Source organism: Diorhabda carinulata, chromosome 4 (genome assembly GCF_026250575.1).
Source record: "Diorhabda carinulata isolate Delta chromosome 4, icDioCari1.1, whole genome shotgun sequence".
In the NCBI taxonomy this organism is placed as follows: Eukaryota; Metazoa; Arthropoda; class Insecta; order Coleoptera; family Chrysomelidae; genus Diorhabda; species Diorhabda carinulata.
The window spans coordinates 27,035,798-27,052,936 of NC_079463.1; the positions used below are offsets into that span (position 1 = coordinate 27,035,798).

The following is a 17,139-nucleotide window of genomic DNA, read 5'->3' on the forward strand; positions in this document are numbered from 1 at the left end:
GTACTGTGAATCCAGTTGGTATAAGTACGTCAGGAAAAATGCCCTTCTGGAAACTTTCAGTAACTTTTTCCATTTCTATTGTTTTTATGCTTATTATTGAACCTAAAAATCTGTACATATTTCCAATTTTCTATAAAGTTTGTTAATATACCGTTTAGAATATATTTCTTATCAAGCATAGCCATATTTTTCCTTCTTAGAATTTCTAGATTTTTATCATAATTGTCATGATTTCCCTATAGTTTTCTTTTCAAGGTTCCTTTATTTATTTTATTATTTCTACATCATATCATATCACATACAATATTGCCATTATTTCTAGTATTCTAAAGCGAACTATTGACTTATTGATAAAAAGCTGAAAATTTTGATTCCTCGATGTCTCAAAATCAAAGTTTTCACTAAAATGGTGTCGTGGATTATATTTATATTATTCATAAATAAATTTATCACAGAATTTTGTCGTTAGAACCATAAACTTACTATCTAATACTCATTAAATTATTCCACTATGATTTTATTCATTTTCTAACAACTTACTGAATAATTTAAAATAACCCCGTATAACACATCAATACGCATGTTGTGATTAATGAAAAACATGAATAATTTAAATTTAATAATAAAAAAATTTCTCTTTCAGCTCTTATAGTAGTCCATCTTCATCTTACAACGACCTTGAAGAGCTTACAAAGAATGATGGTACTTCAGAGCCATGCAGTTTTAGAGACCTACATCTACAATCGTCGACTTCGGATTCAGAAATGGTTATTAACCTGCGAGAACCCATCGTGACGCACCAATCACAACGTGCATTTACGTCACATGACCCTCGTACAATTCGTTCAACAACTCGACTAAGCGATGTATTCAGTTTAACGGAGATTGCGAGTCAGCGTGTTTCACGAGTCGACGTCTACGGCGATAGTGATGTAAACTTTTGTGATATGCAAGTTAGTGTTCCGTTAAATTCGTCCTGTGCGCCAGAAACCGACGTTTCACCGGTTCCAATTTGTGACAATGGGGTGAACAATAGTGTTACCACGCAAACTATTTTTCAAAATATTAACGAAACAAATTTAAGTACGGCTAATGTCGTTGGATTACCGAATCACGCGAGATATTCCTCAGTGCCTGTTAGTACTATACAGACCAGAGCTACCAATAGTAGCACTCTAGTACCGAAACACTCAAGGAATATATCGGAACCATCTAATCAATTTTTCAAATGTCAAAACAACGTCTTCGGTTCTCAGACCACAAGTTCGAATATTTATAGACACACTACACAAATTGATCATCCGAACGTACAGCAAATTAATACTTTCAGAAGTACTTCAGTACCCAAAAATGTGCCAGTCATACCGAGACATGAAAGTACAACGGTTACTACTACCACGACGGTACCCAGTACTTTTATAAATAATTCTAGATTTAGTCAAAAAATAAATACGCAAGTGTCAAACGATGTCAGTAACGTCAATGTAAATTTTTATAGAGCAGTACCTGTTAATGTCATTTCTTCGGTACCTACTATTCATTGCTTAAATACTTTAAGTAATGTACAAGGGAATGAAGTATCGAATGTTCAAGTACTTCCACTAGGAAATCCCCCAAGTTTAGTATCTACAAATAGCTCTCTTGTGGTCGGTACTACCCAAGTTATTTTACATAATACTCAAGCTAGTATCGGCAATTTCGATAGATCGAATCTTTCTGGTGTGCAGAATAGTTCTACTTCAACTAACACTGGTACTAATACTAATGCAGTATATAATTTCTATCCTCAAACATCGACAAATCAAGTGATTATTCAAAATAAACCTTCACATTGTACTACCGTTCCTTTTGTTAATAATCAACCCATTTTAAGAACCAATGTTCATGTTGAATCAAATGTTCAAGCTTCTCCCGTAAGGCAGCAGGGAAACGAAAATAGATCCACCACTAGAACATTTACGAGTACTGAAGCACAAACTGATGAAATATCAATACTTCCTCCTACCAACGAACAACCTACAACAAGCAGGGAAAACAGACGAAGAGAACGACGTGAAAGAAGACACCAGAGGAGATTAAACAATAGATACTCAGTGGATAGTAGTACTCAAATTAATAACCAAAATGATAGGCTTCCGGATTTACTTAACAGTCATCTACCACCCCCTTATTCACCTGTTACTGGTAGCTCTGGTCCTAATATTGGCTCGGTCAGTCCAATGTCGCCTCTAATGGCAAATTCTGGAATATTACCGCATCCCCATGGCACAGTTCTACCCACTGTGGTACCTAGTAATATAGTGTCTCCTAGTGGATTTGTATTTCAAGGTCCTCCACCTGTTGGACAAGTGCCTCTTGTCCAAGGACCAGCACCTGTGGCGGTGCCACCTCCGACTGGTTTCAGATTCCCATTTCCTGCTACTGGATTTAGAAGGTAAGATTTTTAATCATTCATTTCCGGGTAACTATCGGAAAAGCCTAAGAAGCAGCAGCTGTTTGAATTACAAGCTCATTACACAAGTATTTATAATAGTATGTGATAATAACAGTGTTGTTATATTCATTAAATTCATTTTCAGGGGAAATGTGATTATCTTTCATCTGTATATATAAGAAGTGGGGTATTTGTTATTAAATTAATCAAGAATTTCGAATTTATTTAAAATTATTACATTAAAAATTCACATCTGTCGTAAAATAGGTTTCTAGATATTGATTTTTAAAGTGGGACTTCACCGGAAGAGATAAAAAATAGTTCTTTCTTTTTTTCTTCAGGATAGTACTATAAATTTACTCCTTTTTAATATTCTTTTTGGTTTCTTTCTGATTTCATTGTTGACGATAGTCCAGATGTTTTCTCGGCCCTGGATCCTTGGCTGTCAGTTGCCTCAACTGGATGTTGTAGTGGAACATCTGCTTTCTTTAGCAGTTTTCTTCATAATTTCTTCTATTTTCTCTTGATCCAACTCTCAGTATAGATTTTTTCACAATCTAAAAAAGTGACAAGCCTCCAGTTGATATATAAAATGCAATAGTATAGACTTTACCCTTACATTTGTACCTGACCCTAACAGGGTCGGATTATGTATGGTCCCAACGTCACTCATTATCCGTGTCAGTTCATTCCGAGACATGTAGTCCGGGAGGCAGCGTAGCAAATCACACAATCATTTCAGGTCGATTAAGTCATGTTAAAGTTGAATGTTTATTATAAGTCATACAGTGTTTTGAAAGTCAGTAAACTCCAGAAGAGTGGGTAGGCTTGATACAAAATTGTGGAATGATTTTCAGCTTAATATTACATTTGATTGCCTGTGCCGGATATTGAATCGCTACTCCCCTGCTCACCACCTTAGCACCTTCAAATAACTGACTGACATTTTTTTTTATGAATTAATTGGTAAAACGAGTCATCTGTATTAATTTCACACGACCTGAAATGAATCGAAGGTAATTTTTTCTTAAATCAGGTGTATAACGACAGCGTATATATAATCTCTTCTATGCTGATGATTATTTCGAAAATTTTTTATACCATCTAAACAATGACTCAGTAAATTATTGAGCGACAAGAAAAAGTTTTTGAACTTTTTATCTCACCCACCCACCTTAGATACGCCTGCTGAATTCTATTCCATTATCAAACTTATATAAACTATCAATAAAATCTAAAATTGATCGCAGTGAAATCATCATGAAAAATGCAACGTTATCTCCCGGACTAATGAAACAGTGTGTGTTATAAAGTTCGATAATGTCTTTTAAATGTCTACCAAATGGTCCAAATGTCTACCCTTTGAGGCAAAAATGATAGTGAAAATACTTTTCATTGAAAGAGGCTTCAGCTTTATCGAGCACCCCTGAAAGTACAGTTCGAAAACTTGTGAATAATTTGATAACTCCTACAAAAACCAAATGAAAAAAGATTTCTTTGAAGAAGACTTAAGTCGCCGCAATCTTCATGGAACGTATGCATAACAAAAAGTGCTGTGATTATCGTCTTCACGGAGATTGTTCCAAGAAATTGATGGTGAAATTAGTTATTCCCCTACAATATTTTGTACTAAAAGAATTGACAAAACAGCAAGTAATAATGAAGTCACAGCGCTTGCAAAAACTCAAAATAGAATAACTCGAAAAAATAAATACAGCTAGATGGGAAAACCGAATGATAATCTACTTAGATGAGACTTGGTACGACATTCATGATACCACCAGTAAAGGATGGATTTTTGGCTCAAAAAATTTTACACGGTAGCTCCGTATAATGAAGGTATATTACATGTGGGGTCATAGAAGAATGGATACCAAAATGTCAGTTTTTAGCAGCCAAAAATATTTCGATTTCCAGACTCAACCATCGCTGCGATACAACCGCGGTAGCTTGCGAATTTTGGTTTCAAAATAAATTAACTCCGAATGTACCACTGAATAGCTGTATTGCTCAAAAAAATTAAGATACCAGGCTCCAGTAATAAAAAAATAGTAATCTTCCACGAAAATTATAATTTTCAACAATTGTTGGAAATTGTGTAAAGTTCTAGAGGAATACGTTTCTGATATAATTACAAAGGAGGCAGGACACGAAGTAATTCGTGTTATTGTATTTTTAATCCGGTGGAGTTGATATGACATAAATTAGTCTAATGTACATGATCACAACAATACACCTTCTTCAAACAGTGGTGTGATCGAGTTGATAAAGAAGGAAGTTAAAAATGTAAAACTGGAGATACTGTATTCAACAGGTGAAAAAAATTGAGTTGGATGTTTATAAATATAAATTGCTTAGAACTCGTAAGAAACTTATTATTGATTTGCACTATAATAGTAATAACGAAATTGAACTAGATAATATCTTGTAATAAATAAAATGTAACATATGTATTTATCTATCAATATAGGGAGTATCATTTGTTAGATTTAAGATTAAATTCAACAGTCCCATCATATTGAAATTTTAAACCCAACAATGTGCACCAAATATACCCTGTATTAAAATCAAATTAATTTAATAGAATTCAAATTGCTCTTTAAACTATGATGACAATGCGAAGTATTATAATATAATAGTGCGACTCTGCACAATGCCCTCCCAATAAATTGCCATAAATTTACGACTTTTGAGTCTTACTGAATTTTACTATACATCTGTTCATATGTAATGTGTTAATTATTCTAAAAATAAAGATATTTTACAAGCTTCGTATTATTACGTCCATTATTTATTTAATTGAATCATCCACAAATGATTCCACAGCTCCATTGACAGAATATTTTCAAAGTATTACTTTGAAAACAGATCTATTAATTTTACGTTTTTTAATAATAATCTTTCCCAGTAATTTTATAACAAACAATAATATTTTCATTAAAATCAAGTCTGTATTTTTCCCATGCTCTAATTGTTTGGGATTCTATTCATTTTGAGTAGATTTCTTCGAACATTTTTCTATGATTCTGCCATCCTAAGCCAACACTAATCATTGAAATATTCGTCCTCTCACTTTCACATAGATTTCCAAAAAAAAACTATTCTAAAATGTGAATTGACTTCGATTTCACTTCAAACTATTTACGAGGTGACTGTGAATTATTTAATTTAGAAGTAACTGAAGAGGTTACTTAAAATTAGAGTCAATCTCCATCTTTCACAACACACATTGCAAAGAAAATCTCACCATTCGACATATTAGATCAAAAAGATGCAGTATTAGTACTTGTTGTTTTGAAAATTAACAATTGTAACAACAAAGAGTTTCAAAACAATAAAAATGTATAAATGTCGTTTATATGTGGTAAACATGTATAGAATTTCCTTGTAGGTAACATTCAAATTTTATTGATTTTAAACAAACCTGATGCTACTTTACAAACATTTTCCAACAAACCAAAAATAAAAGCGTTTCTATTATTGTTTAACCATGAATTATTTCTTCGGTGATTATGATTGTAGTTTAGTCCTAGTTATAGACGAAGACATCTTTTTGTGAAGTATACGTAGAAGACTTGTTATCGTTCTCGCAAATTCAGATTTGTGACTTTCAAAAAGGGTAAACCAAGGAACTATTGTTCGAAACTCGTGCGTTAGGTAATGGTAGTTCAGGCAAAAGTAACCGTACCATTCCAGCCGAATTAAAAATACCGACGTACCTTGGACTGCAACGTGAAAAAATATGCATCCACCAGAAGCTTTGGCGATAGAAAATGTTCAGGACGGCCTCGAAAAACCACAACCGCTGACGATAAACGTATTGTATTGATCAGTAAATGTGATCGACGACTCACGGGCCCAGAGATAGCAGCTTAGATCAATGAATCAAGGGATCTGCCTTTGAGTAATTCTAAAATGAAAAGGAGATTGATAAAAGCTGATCTTTTTGGAAGAGTGGCAGTGCAGTAACCTCTTTTAAGACGTTAAAATGAAATTGAGAAGTTGCAGTGTGCTAAAGAAAATAAATAAAACGTAAACTGCTGATTTTGAAGAAAAAAGCATGACAACGATCCAAGCATTTTTCGAGTTGTGCATTTGTGTATTTGAACGAATGGACCAAATAGACGACGATTATTTGTCGAAATAGTGACACAGAATGCTAAAATTATACACCGAAACAATAAAAAAAGGAGGTTACATTGATGAATCAAAAATTTATATATGTAACAATTACATCTGTTCCTCAAAATATTAATATCAAAATAGATCATATTGTTTTATTTGTGGTGTATCACACAAAATATAGGGTTGGCAAAAACTTTTTACCGGTAGTGTATAAACGCTATTGCAGTAGTTATAATTTTATTGTTGACTCTATGGATTGCTCGAAACTTTTTAACTAACACATCAAGGGAAATTTGAATATGGGGTCATTACTTTAGGGTGACTCACTCTATATGTTTCATTTAAAAAACAAAAAATAGTTTATGTTTAAAAATTGGTTGTGTAGGAATTCCCATATATTTATTTAACTTATAACAAATTTATGGTACTTTGTATAAACAGGAAAAAGAGAATTATTTGATTTAGTACATTTTCGTTTTGTTTGTTGTAATATATAGAAAAATTTTGTATAACATTAGGATGTAATAATAAGTGTATAAAATAGAAATATTTAGTTCCATATAAAAATTATGGAATTTATGAGTCATGAAAAACTGTCCACTGGTATTTTTACTTATAATAATAACATGCATATACTTAATACTTAATATATTGTTGTATAAAAAACAAGGCAATATAAATATTATTCGAAAAAAATGATAAAATAACCGGAAATCTGTTAAGGAAATAAAAATATCTAATATTCATTGATATAAATACATAATAAATTGCCTTTGAATTGACCATCACTTTTTTTTGTTTTCTTAAGAACATGCGGTTCCACCAAGAGAGCCGATGGATATGTTAGTCTCCCGTAGCCTACCCACTAAACCGCTATATTCTGTCATCTCCGTCCAACTAGATACTATTGCGATATTACTTCTGGTTGGTGGGTCTGCTGTGTATGATTTTCCATATGTTACGCTTCTATTATGATATCGTCATACCAGGCAGCCGTCTACATTCTTTTGCCTAAGAATTCTCTCTATATAGTTAGCAATGAGTTGCCAACATTCTACTTTGTGTAGCATCACCTAGACGATATTATTAGAATTTATGCTGCCGACAGTCTCCTCTACCTCCTCTCTTTAATCTCTCCAGTGGTTACACGCGAAGAACGTGTGTTCGGCATGTAGAAGTTCACCTCTCCAAACTCCTTTTCGGTCCACAGTCTAAGGTCTTTTAGTAGTTGTCGCGTCCATTCAGCTGATTTCTCTCTTGTCCATCGTTGTTGCTACATCCGTATTGTTCTACTGCGTGAGATGGTTGCCGCATCCCGTCTGGTTAGATCAGAGCTGCTTCTGTATATCCTCTTACGCTCGAAACCAGGAGGTCTACGGGAATTATACCCGCCACCACTAGGACAGCTTGTGCAGAGACAGTCCGGTAGGAGCTGGCGGTTCTTAGTGCACTTTGTCTCTGCACCATCACCGTCATGTACTGTCATCAATTTACAGAATTTTTTAATTCTCAGGGCGTCTGACCAGACCTCCGCCCCATATAGAAGAATTGATTGAGTTGTCGCCATCAGCAGCCTCCGTTTCTCCAGCCGTGGTCTGTTAATATTTGCCATTAAGCAGCTTAAAAGTGACCATCACACCGAGAAATTCATTTATTAAAGAACTTTTCAAACGCATTTTCAGAAATCGATTCAAGGACTCACTATTTTTTTTTCTATTTTATAACTTCTACCGACTTAAAGCGAACACTTAACATTTGTAATTTGAGTTCTGGGAATATTAAAAAATTGCTAGATCTATATCATGGAAATAATAATACTGTCTCTCTACCTTTTCAGTAGTATGATACTACTTTATAAGGATGATGTTATTAAAATGAGGTTATTAGAAATCAAATTAATTTAAATGAAATTTTAACCAAAATATTTGATTCATATATGCTTACAAGTTGATTCTTGGCAAAATTAAGTGCAGGTTTCTTATAAATTTTGATACAAATATAGTTTCTTATGTGATTATGCTAAAAATGACAGTTATGTGCTCAAAAGTCATCAAGATGAAAAATTTATTATCTTGAACCCGTCATCATATTTCAAAAACGTTTCAAATATTTGTTTCAACAAATTGACTCTAAAAATTTAATCGACTATACTATTTCTCAATCCTACTTGAACCATATAGTCCAGTTATTTTAGGTATTTTAAACCCCAATCTGCAGAACAATTCTTAATGAGTTGAATTTTTGTATACACCTTTACTAAGGTGCTGTAATGAAGATGTAGAAAATCGACATCAATATCGTACCGGCAAAAAAAGTTATAAAGGTCAATAGTTTACGAAAATCAGTTTTTCACAAATATCTCGCGATCTATTGCTCGGAGGTCAATAGAGGTTATTATAAAAATTGTTCTTAGTAAAATTATCTACGACAAATTTCTTTCGCATTTTTATGTAAAATCAACCGTTTTGGATATAGAGCCCTGAGGAAACAACTACAATGCACTTACATACGGTATTGTATACCATATACCAAGGCATAAACTGTATTTTTTTTATATATACTTATCTTAATTTACTTATCTTATAGAGGTTTAGGAACTTAATGAAATCTACTATAACTTATCCAAATGACCTTTTCTGGTAGATGTTGCGATACCCGTCCTTTTATACCTGCTATTGCTTCAGTGCAAATTATTTCTTGAATGTTAAACACGTTCTCATAATGAATGATACATGCACACAAACAATTGATCAACCTATATCCTTTTTTTTATAGAAACAGGAAAAACAATGTTGAAACAAAAATATACTTGACCGATAGCCTCAACAAGTATCCACATTGTAAGAAAAATATTCTATTTCTACATGCCATGACCGGGTGTTATACTTTTTGGCAGAGTAAAATTGTTATGAAGATGTTTGAGAAAAGACCCGGTTTAAACAATTTTGCAGAAATATTGCAACAAGAAAGCTGCTCTCAGGATATCATTGTCAATGCTGATATACAGTGCTACAAATTCAGAACAATCGATAGATAAATATAAATACTATAGCTTTCCTAAACAAACAAGACAAAGTACAGCTGTGAAATTTCAATCATTCGCCTACTTCTTCAGCAGCTCATTTATAGAGTATATTATCAAATACAACCCTGGTTAGGAAAAGAAATTAATCCAGAACAATGAGGTTGGGAGGGGAATAATACACTACAGCCAAGAACGACTTTATTACCACCAGTACACGATTATCTGCTGAACACTATCTTTTGTAATTGTACAAAAGGTTGTGGCGACATTGCCGTGGCCAGTCATGCTTAAACGCAGGTTCAACAAATTACGGAAATGTCGAAGATGTAGATCTTAATTTAGAAATGAATCAACTCTACCTTTTGTCAGCAACTATTACTGATAGAGAAATTGAAGATATCGAATTCCAATTCCAATAAAAATTATTGATTCTTGAATAATGATACCTTTTATTGAATATCATGGGAAACTACGGGGGAAACTATGTAAAAAACGCGGCATGCATTCTACCTCGTAGGCGATGAGGAAACGAGTACATCGTCATGATATAGTCATTTTTTGTTAATATAAATTATTATCAACAGTCGTTTTAATGTAAAAAATATGTTACCAAAATCAATCTTTGCTGCATTTCCACATATTTGTGTTTGCATGGGGAATTGTTGTGGCATTTTGAATTGCATTGAACTTTATGTTTGACGCAGTTAGGTTAGGTTAGTTATATCAACTATTGACTATATGGATATAGAAGATATATAAAAATGTTGTCATTAAACAATTATTCGAATAATGAGTGTTGTACTACTTTGTTACTAAATGATTATTAATAAGTAGCATTATATTACGTGAGCTGACGTCTTCTAAATCTAAAATAATTTCATTTGGGTTCTGGCGATATCAGAACAGCCACAACACATTCTGGCAAACGCATAAGCGCACAGAACGCGTTGTGGCTGGCCACTGGACGTTTTTGGTCTTTGAGCGTAATATATACAAAAATTCGGCTCACTAATAGTGGACTAATATTATAATTTAGGACTGTGGAAATAATAATGATTGTATAAAACGTATGTATTTTCAAAATACCACTGAAAACGTTTTCTACTTTTTTCAACTGTTTATATCTTAAATTGATTTTAGAACCTGTTGTTGTGTACAACTTGTTTGTTGTTTGCTCACTAATATTAGTATTTTGAAACAAACAAATTATTATTTGGAAAATGGATGTACCAGGGTGTTCCAGAACTACTGAAGTTTGAAAAAAATTCATTCATTATTCGTGGATTACTCATTGAAATGATTTAGCTGAGTTGTGTTCTAGATATACTGGTATTTGTGGACCAAATAGATATCTAATTTCGAAAAAGAAATATGCCGTAGAAAAAATTTATAATTAAAAGTAAGAATTTTGAGAAACAGCATAAATCATGGTAGACATTTCATTCAAAAATGGTATTTGCCTTACGTGCCTATTATAAATAAAAAAACAATGTGGAAAATTTTGAAAAGTTCATTTTTAATTATGGTAAGGTGAATGGAGGTTAAAGGCCATATGATATCCAAAAGTTTGGTAAGACGCGAACATTAAAAGTTCTCTTCAAACTTCTATGAAAGGTTGGTGAACATTCATCCCAGTAAAAATGTGCTAAATAACGTGCAGAATGATTCGATTTGTGGCCTTCTGGGATTTGATTCGAAAAATATTAACTGCATTAGAAAAATAATTTGGAAACATTTTGTCACTCTTTTTTCGATTATAGAGATGGAATTTGCACCTTTATCGTCTTCAGACACCTTACCTCGAGGTAAACTTCAGTCTATGAAGATGATAACTTGGTTATCGAAACGTGCATCAAACAATGTAGTTGAGAGTGTTTGTGTAGCGGTAGCGTAAAGATTGTGGTCAGAGTGAATACAACTAACGGTTCCATAAATTCCTACTTCGACTTAGATAATAGATATAGATAAAAGTTAACAATTAAGCGAAGTTGAATAAAAGCTCGCATAAAATACTAATATACGAGGGCGGTTTCAATTTTAAAATACGCTGATTAGGTATATTGTCAGATTCTGACATGTGACAGATAGATTAGTTTTAATATTAATACAAAGAAAACTGTTTTCGTGGTTGTGTAAATTTCGAGTGTTACATAATTGAACATTATTTTGCACATTTGAAAATTAAACGAAGAAATCGTGTTTAAAAAGCTATTTCTAAGGTGGGCGTTGCGATTGTTCAATACTAATCAACATTTGGCTTGAATTAAATATTATGAGAAATGTTTGGATATTTTTAAACGTGAATTTTTTTTCACAGTAGATATGGAAACATAGTAAAATATTTTTTTTTCCATTGAAAATGAAGTCTATTAGTTGTAGATAACTTCATTTAATCACTACTGAATACGAGTAAAAGGAAATTACAAAACGATAAAAAAGTTTTTCTTTATGTTGAAAACAGTGCTGCCAACACCATCCACAGAAGTCTGTGGTCTGATAACTATAGTTACAGCAACTGGAAAATAGAATTCAAAATGAAACCTGGGATTAATTTGAACAAAGCAAGATTTTCTGACATACAAAAATCATTGTGTTTATCATATGGCTTGACAAATAAACATTTATCACTTGAGCTACCTGTTATTGTTAGGTTCTTAAATTTCAATTGATTACTCTATAAAACAAGTTGAGCAATTCTAAATTTAAAAGGAATTTATATTAATAATTTTATTTAATTTTTGTACAGCATTTAATACTAATAAAATAGGATTTTGTATTTCTATTGTTAATTGTAATTTCCAAAGATTTACCATTTTATTCGTAGCGCCTCAAAAATTAACAGAAAAATATCAGTTTTTGTGATAAATAATAGCCAAGAAAAAGGTTATTACACCTTTAATTAAGAAGTGCTATCGTGCATAGTTCAACCTGGATAATCGCAACCAGGATAAATATCGGGGCCACATATCTGCTATATCTCAAGTCACAGAAATTTGACCGGGTGAAGGTCAATATTCAGCTATACCTTTTAGTTAACCAGAGAAATGGCACGAAACTACAAATCACATAAGCGACTGTTATTTTTGCTTCACCAATATCAAAAGTTTTTCGAATAAATCGAAGTTCGTGTGCCGTCTCCATTTTATCTTGTTAAAGAAAGTTCAAGCAGTTCTAAAAACGAAAAAATTGAAACAGGATTTGCTCAAAGAAAAAGCTGGAGTCTCAAGTTCAAAACTGAAACAGTGAAATCTGCTTAAGACGGGAGTTAAAGTTACCGTGTACCATAAACTTCACACTTCACATGTTGCTTTTTTTTCGAAAGAGAATGACTTAGTGTACTGTGATGAATATTGGGTTATGAATATAGGTCAGAGGAATGGAGAGTTTCCTCAAGTCAAGTCTAAAGGCTGTACTGTTTCATAACGGAAATAAATTTCCATCACCACCTTTAGCTTACGGAGCTCTTTCAAAAGAAACATACGACATTATAAAATTAGTGTTAGAAACGATAGAATACTCCAATGGTTAATTTGTGCAGACTTGAAAGTTGTTGCCTTGTTTTACTTTTTATACAAATGGAACAACCAAGAGAGAAATGAACATAATGTACGAGCAATATGACCGCCAAGAATCGTTTCAAAAAAATGTGAAAAATGAACTTTCAGTTAACCCCGAAAAATTTTGTACAAGCCATGGACAAGTTGGAAATGGTTTCAAATTTTTAAAACAAAATTTCCTTCTTCCTTCCTGGTTCTATTCAATTCAAAGAACCGGTATTCATTGGCACATTAAATGGAAAAGAAAGAGAAGCTTGGATGGCGTTTGTCAAAGTTATTGGAAACTTTTTGGGTAACTACAGATCTTCTTTATATCCTAACCTCATCAAAAAAATACTCAATGCATATTATAAAGTGAGATGTAATGTGTTCTTGAAAATACACTTTTCACATTTCTATGTCAATTTTTTTTTCCGGAAAATATGGACGCTTAAAGCAACGAGCATGGAGAGCGCTTTCATCAAGACATCGCCGTAATTGAAAAGCACCAAAGAAAATGGGAACCAACAACGCTTGCAGACTACTGATGGTCTTTAATTAGAGACATTCCGGACATGTTTTTTGGTTCTGATATTTAATCTGGAGTTTCATAAATACTTGATATTTTTCAAAACAATAAATTTAGTTCTCACAAAAATGTGACGTGACTCAAAATTTCTTTTCACCTTTTTTCTATAAGAATTACGAATGACATGATTTTGCCTAGTGTTATCATGAACTATTTGTAAAAATAATTGTTTAATAAATATTTTTGAATTCCTTGTTTGCATAATCAATTGAAGAGTGATGGATAGTTGCAATTATTGAAATATTTACATTTACAATTTAATGTATCGGTTTTATCTCATTCTATACTATTCACATTTAAATCAAATGATACGGTATATAGGCCATTTTTAAAATATAAATATTTAAATTAGTACCAGGTGTTTAATGATCTCCAGTGCTACCGTTGACAGAATATAATGTCAATAAAACTAAACAAACAAAAATATGTGGCCTTATTTATATTAGTTTTGCTTCCTCACTCATTGAGACAGGAAATAAATGTAGTATTAAAACTAAATTGGTGTTATTAAACTTACACAATATCTGTTATCACCGCTAAAATTGTTTCTATAAATATTTTTAAATGGTAATGTATTTTATAAGCTATTTTTCAAACACAAAATATTTTGTTTTTGTAGAGCAATGACCATTGGAAAAAATATTACTCTGTGTGGAAATATTGATTTACTTGCATTCACAATCTATTTCTGAAATAAAAATACCAATTAAAAGTGTTAATAAGCAAATATACACAAGAAAAACTTATTGTATTCTATGCTTATTCAGTCATCCATTTAGGATACTGTGTTTTTTTCAACCTGTTTTTTCTATACATTCCTTTTCCCGAGAAGTACTTCCATTTTCTCGAAAGTTTTCCTTTCATTTCGACGTATTTCCTCTACATGCTCAATTAGAGATATAAAATTCTGGGTAATAATCTTTAGGAGAATATTCGAGAAGATTCTCACAAGCTTTATTTATAATACTAATATCCCTTTGAATATTTTATGTATTCATTACTGACTAAAAAATAAAATACAGGGCGTTTTTAAATTCTGAAACATAGTTCGGGAGGTTATTGCTCTTACCAAGATGGATCTTTTCTATAACAAAATTTCCTTAGCACACCCCTTTTAGATAACACCCTTAAAAGGTTTTAACTAAAATTGAATTTTCTATTTTTTTTTCTAAAATTTCAGTAATTAGTTACCCCTACTATAGTTCATATCAAAAATTATAACTTAAAATCCTTTTTTTATTTAAAAATATTTTTTATTGTTAAATTTTTCTCCAAATCCAAACGCTGCAGATAAAAAAAATAAACACCATAATTTACAATTTTTTCAATCAATAAATTGATTGGAGAAGATGTAAAATATAATACGATTCATAATAAATATTGGAAATGTAACAAGAATATTAAAAAAATACCCGCGGTTAGTCCTTTGCAAGTGTACGATAATTACAGAATTTCAAGTTCGCAGCTTTAACGAAATTCTTTAAAAAAACTCAATTTTAGTCACCAGCTTTTGATGGTAATATCTCGAAAAGGGGTGGGATGAGGAAATCTTGTTATGGGATAGACCCATTTCAATTTCACATGAGCAATCACCTCTTGAATTTTGTCGCATTAATTTAGAAACCCTGTATATGTTGAGAATAAAAGGAATTTTTTAAAAAACAGAATAATAAAATGAGGACTAAACATTTTCTAAACCATTTCATCAGATTGTTTGAAAAAATATATTATAACATATAGGGTGAGTTATATGAAACTTAACATACTTCTACTAGGGGGATATCACGTGGCTATTAAAAAGTGTCTCCTCTCTTCTTCTCTATTAATTTACAGGGTGATTTGTGATATTGATCATAAATTTGAATTGGCTATAGCTCATTTAATTTTTATAAATTTTTCCATGATGTTTGACACTAGTATCAAGCATTAAACCGGTATTAGTTAAATTACAGGACCGGCTTTGGATCATCATATCATATTATAAAAAAAGGGATTTTCAAACTATATAAACAACCTATGAAAATGACATATGCGAAAAAGTTGTCGAATTTTTATCCAACTTTTAGTAAACGATCAAATGTTATCAACCATAAAACAACCATGATGATGTATCAAATAATGAGGTGTTAATTTAAACAATTGTTATAAACTTCGAGTATTTTAACTAAAATATTAAACTGTATCGAATTACAATAACGGCAAATACCAAACAACAAAAAACAGTATCTAATAACAATAACGAACAATAATTTCAAAACAATAACTAAAATTATGTAGTTAAGTCGTATAAATAAGAATAATAATTGCAACGAAATCAAAATCATTCAAAGTAGATTCTCGAAGTAGAACCCTGCAGCCTCAACACATTTTTGTTGCCGAATTATTAATTGCCGTATTGATTTACAGATACTCTTGATATCGTTCCTAATAGTATTACAAAAAAAGTATAATTCTATGAATTAATTGTTGTCATTTATCAATATTCTCTATCGTACCCACGTGTTGTCTAAACATTATTTAAATGCTGTCTTACTCCCAATAAAAAGTGAGGGGATGCCCCATCAAGCTGAAAACACATCCCTCGGATTACTTCTCCAATCTCCCATGATAATCTCTAGCTGCAGTTCTATTACTACCATTACAGTACCCATAAACAAAAATTATGTTGGCATATTCTGTGGTCGAAAGCTCATGTGGCATTTTGAACGAAAGTAACAAAAGCCTCAATTGCCTTAAAACAGATATAATTATACCTCTGCTTAAATGAGGAGATAAAAATGAAGCGACGACTTTTCGTCCAACCGCAACCCTTCCCACGTTATCTAAGATCATGGAAAGGTTGGTCAAAAATAGGCTTCTATCATTTCTGTTTAATATAAAATATTTACTACTAATCACTTTGGGTTTTTAACTAACAAATGCACAAATGATGTTGTAGTTTCCCACCTAAATAATGTCCACTCCAGCCTAAACAGCCATCACTCCATTGCAACAACTTTTTGTAATCAGTGAGGCTCTCGATTGTGCTAATAATATTTTAACAAATTGCCGTACTACGGTTTCAGGGGAACACATCTCGTATGGTTTAGGTCATACCTATTTTTTTTTCTTTTGTTAACAAACGACATTGTCTATCTAGACATCAGTGGTGACATATGTCTTTTTGCAGACGATACTAGTTTCTCTTGGAACAACCCTTACCTCACGGCACCTCATAGGACTAATCTAGTGACCTAATCACCCTTAAATTGTAAAATTCTTAGGACTTATTGTGGACAATTCCTTGAAATGGGAATTACATATTGCCACCTTATCTAAAAAACTAAGTTCCTCCTGTTTTAAGCTGAGATCAGTTCTCAGAGAACTGAACTTATATACCTCTTAACAGTTTATTAAGCTCTTATTGAGTCGCATCTCTGATATGCTTTTC

General features: G+C 32.2%; 1 protein-coding gene across 1 annotated transcript in view; it reads left to right on the forward strand.

Annotated features, from left to right (window-relative positions):
* Positions 1-17,139, forward strand: part of LOC130893394 (rho GTPase-activating protein gacF-like) — a 438,283-nt gene that overhangs the window by 206,908 nt on the left and 214,236 nt on the right. Inside the window, exon 6 of the mRNA XM_057799454.1 lies at positions 644-2,434. Coding sequence (XP_057655437.1) covers positions 644-2,434 — 1,791 coding nt within the window. The remainder of the gene's footprint in view (positions 1-643; positions 2,435-17,139) is intronic.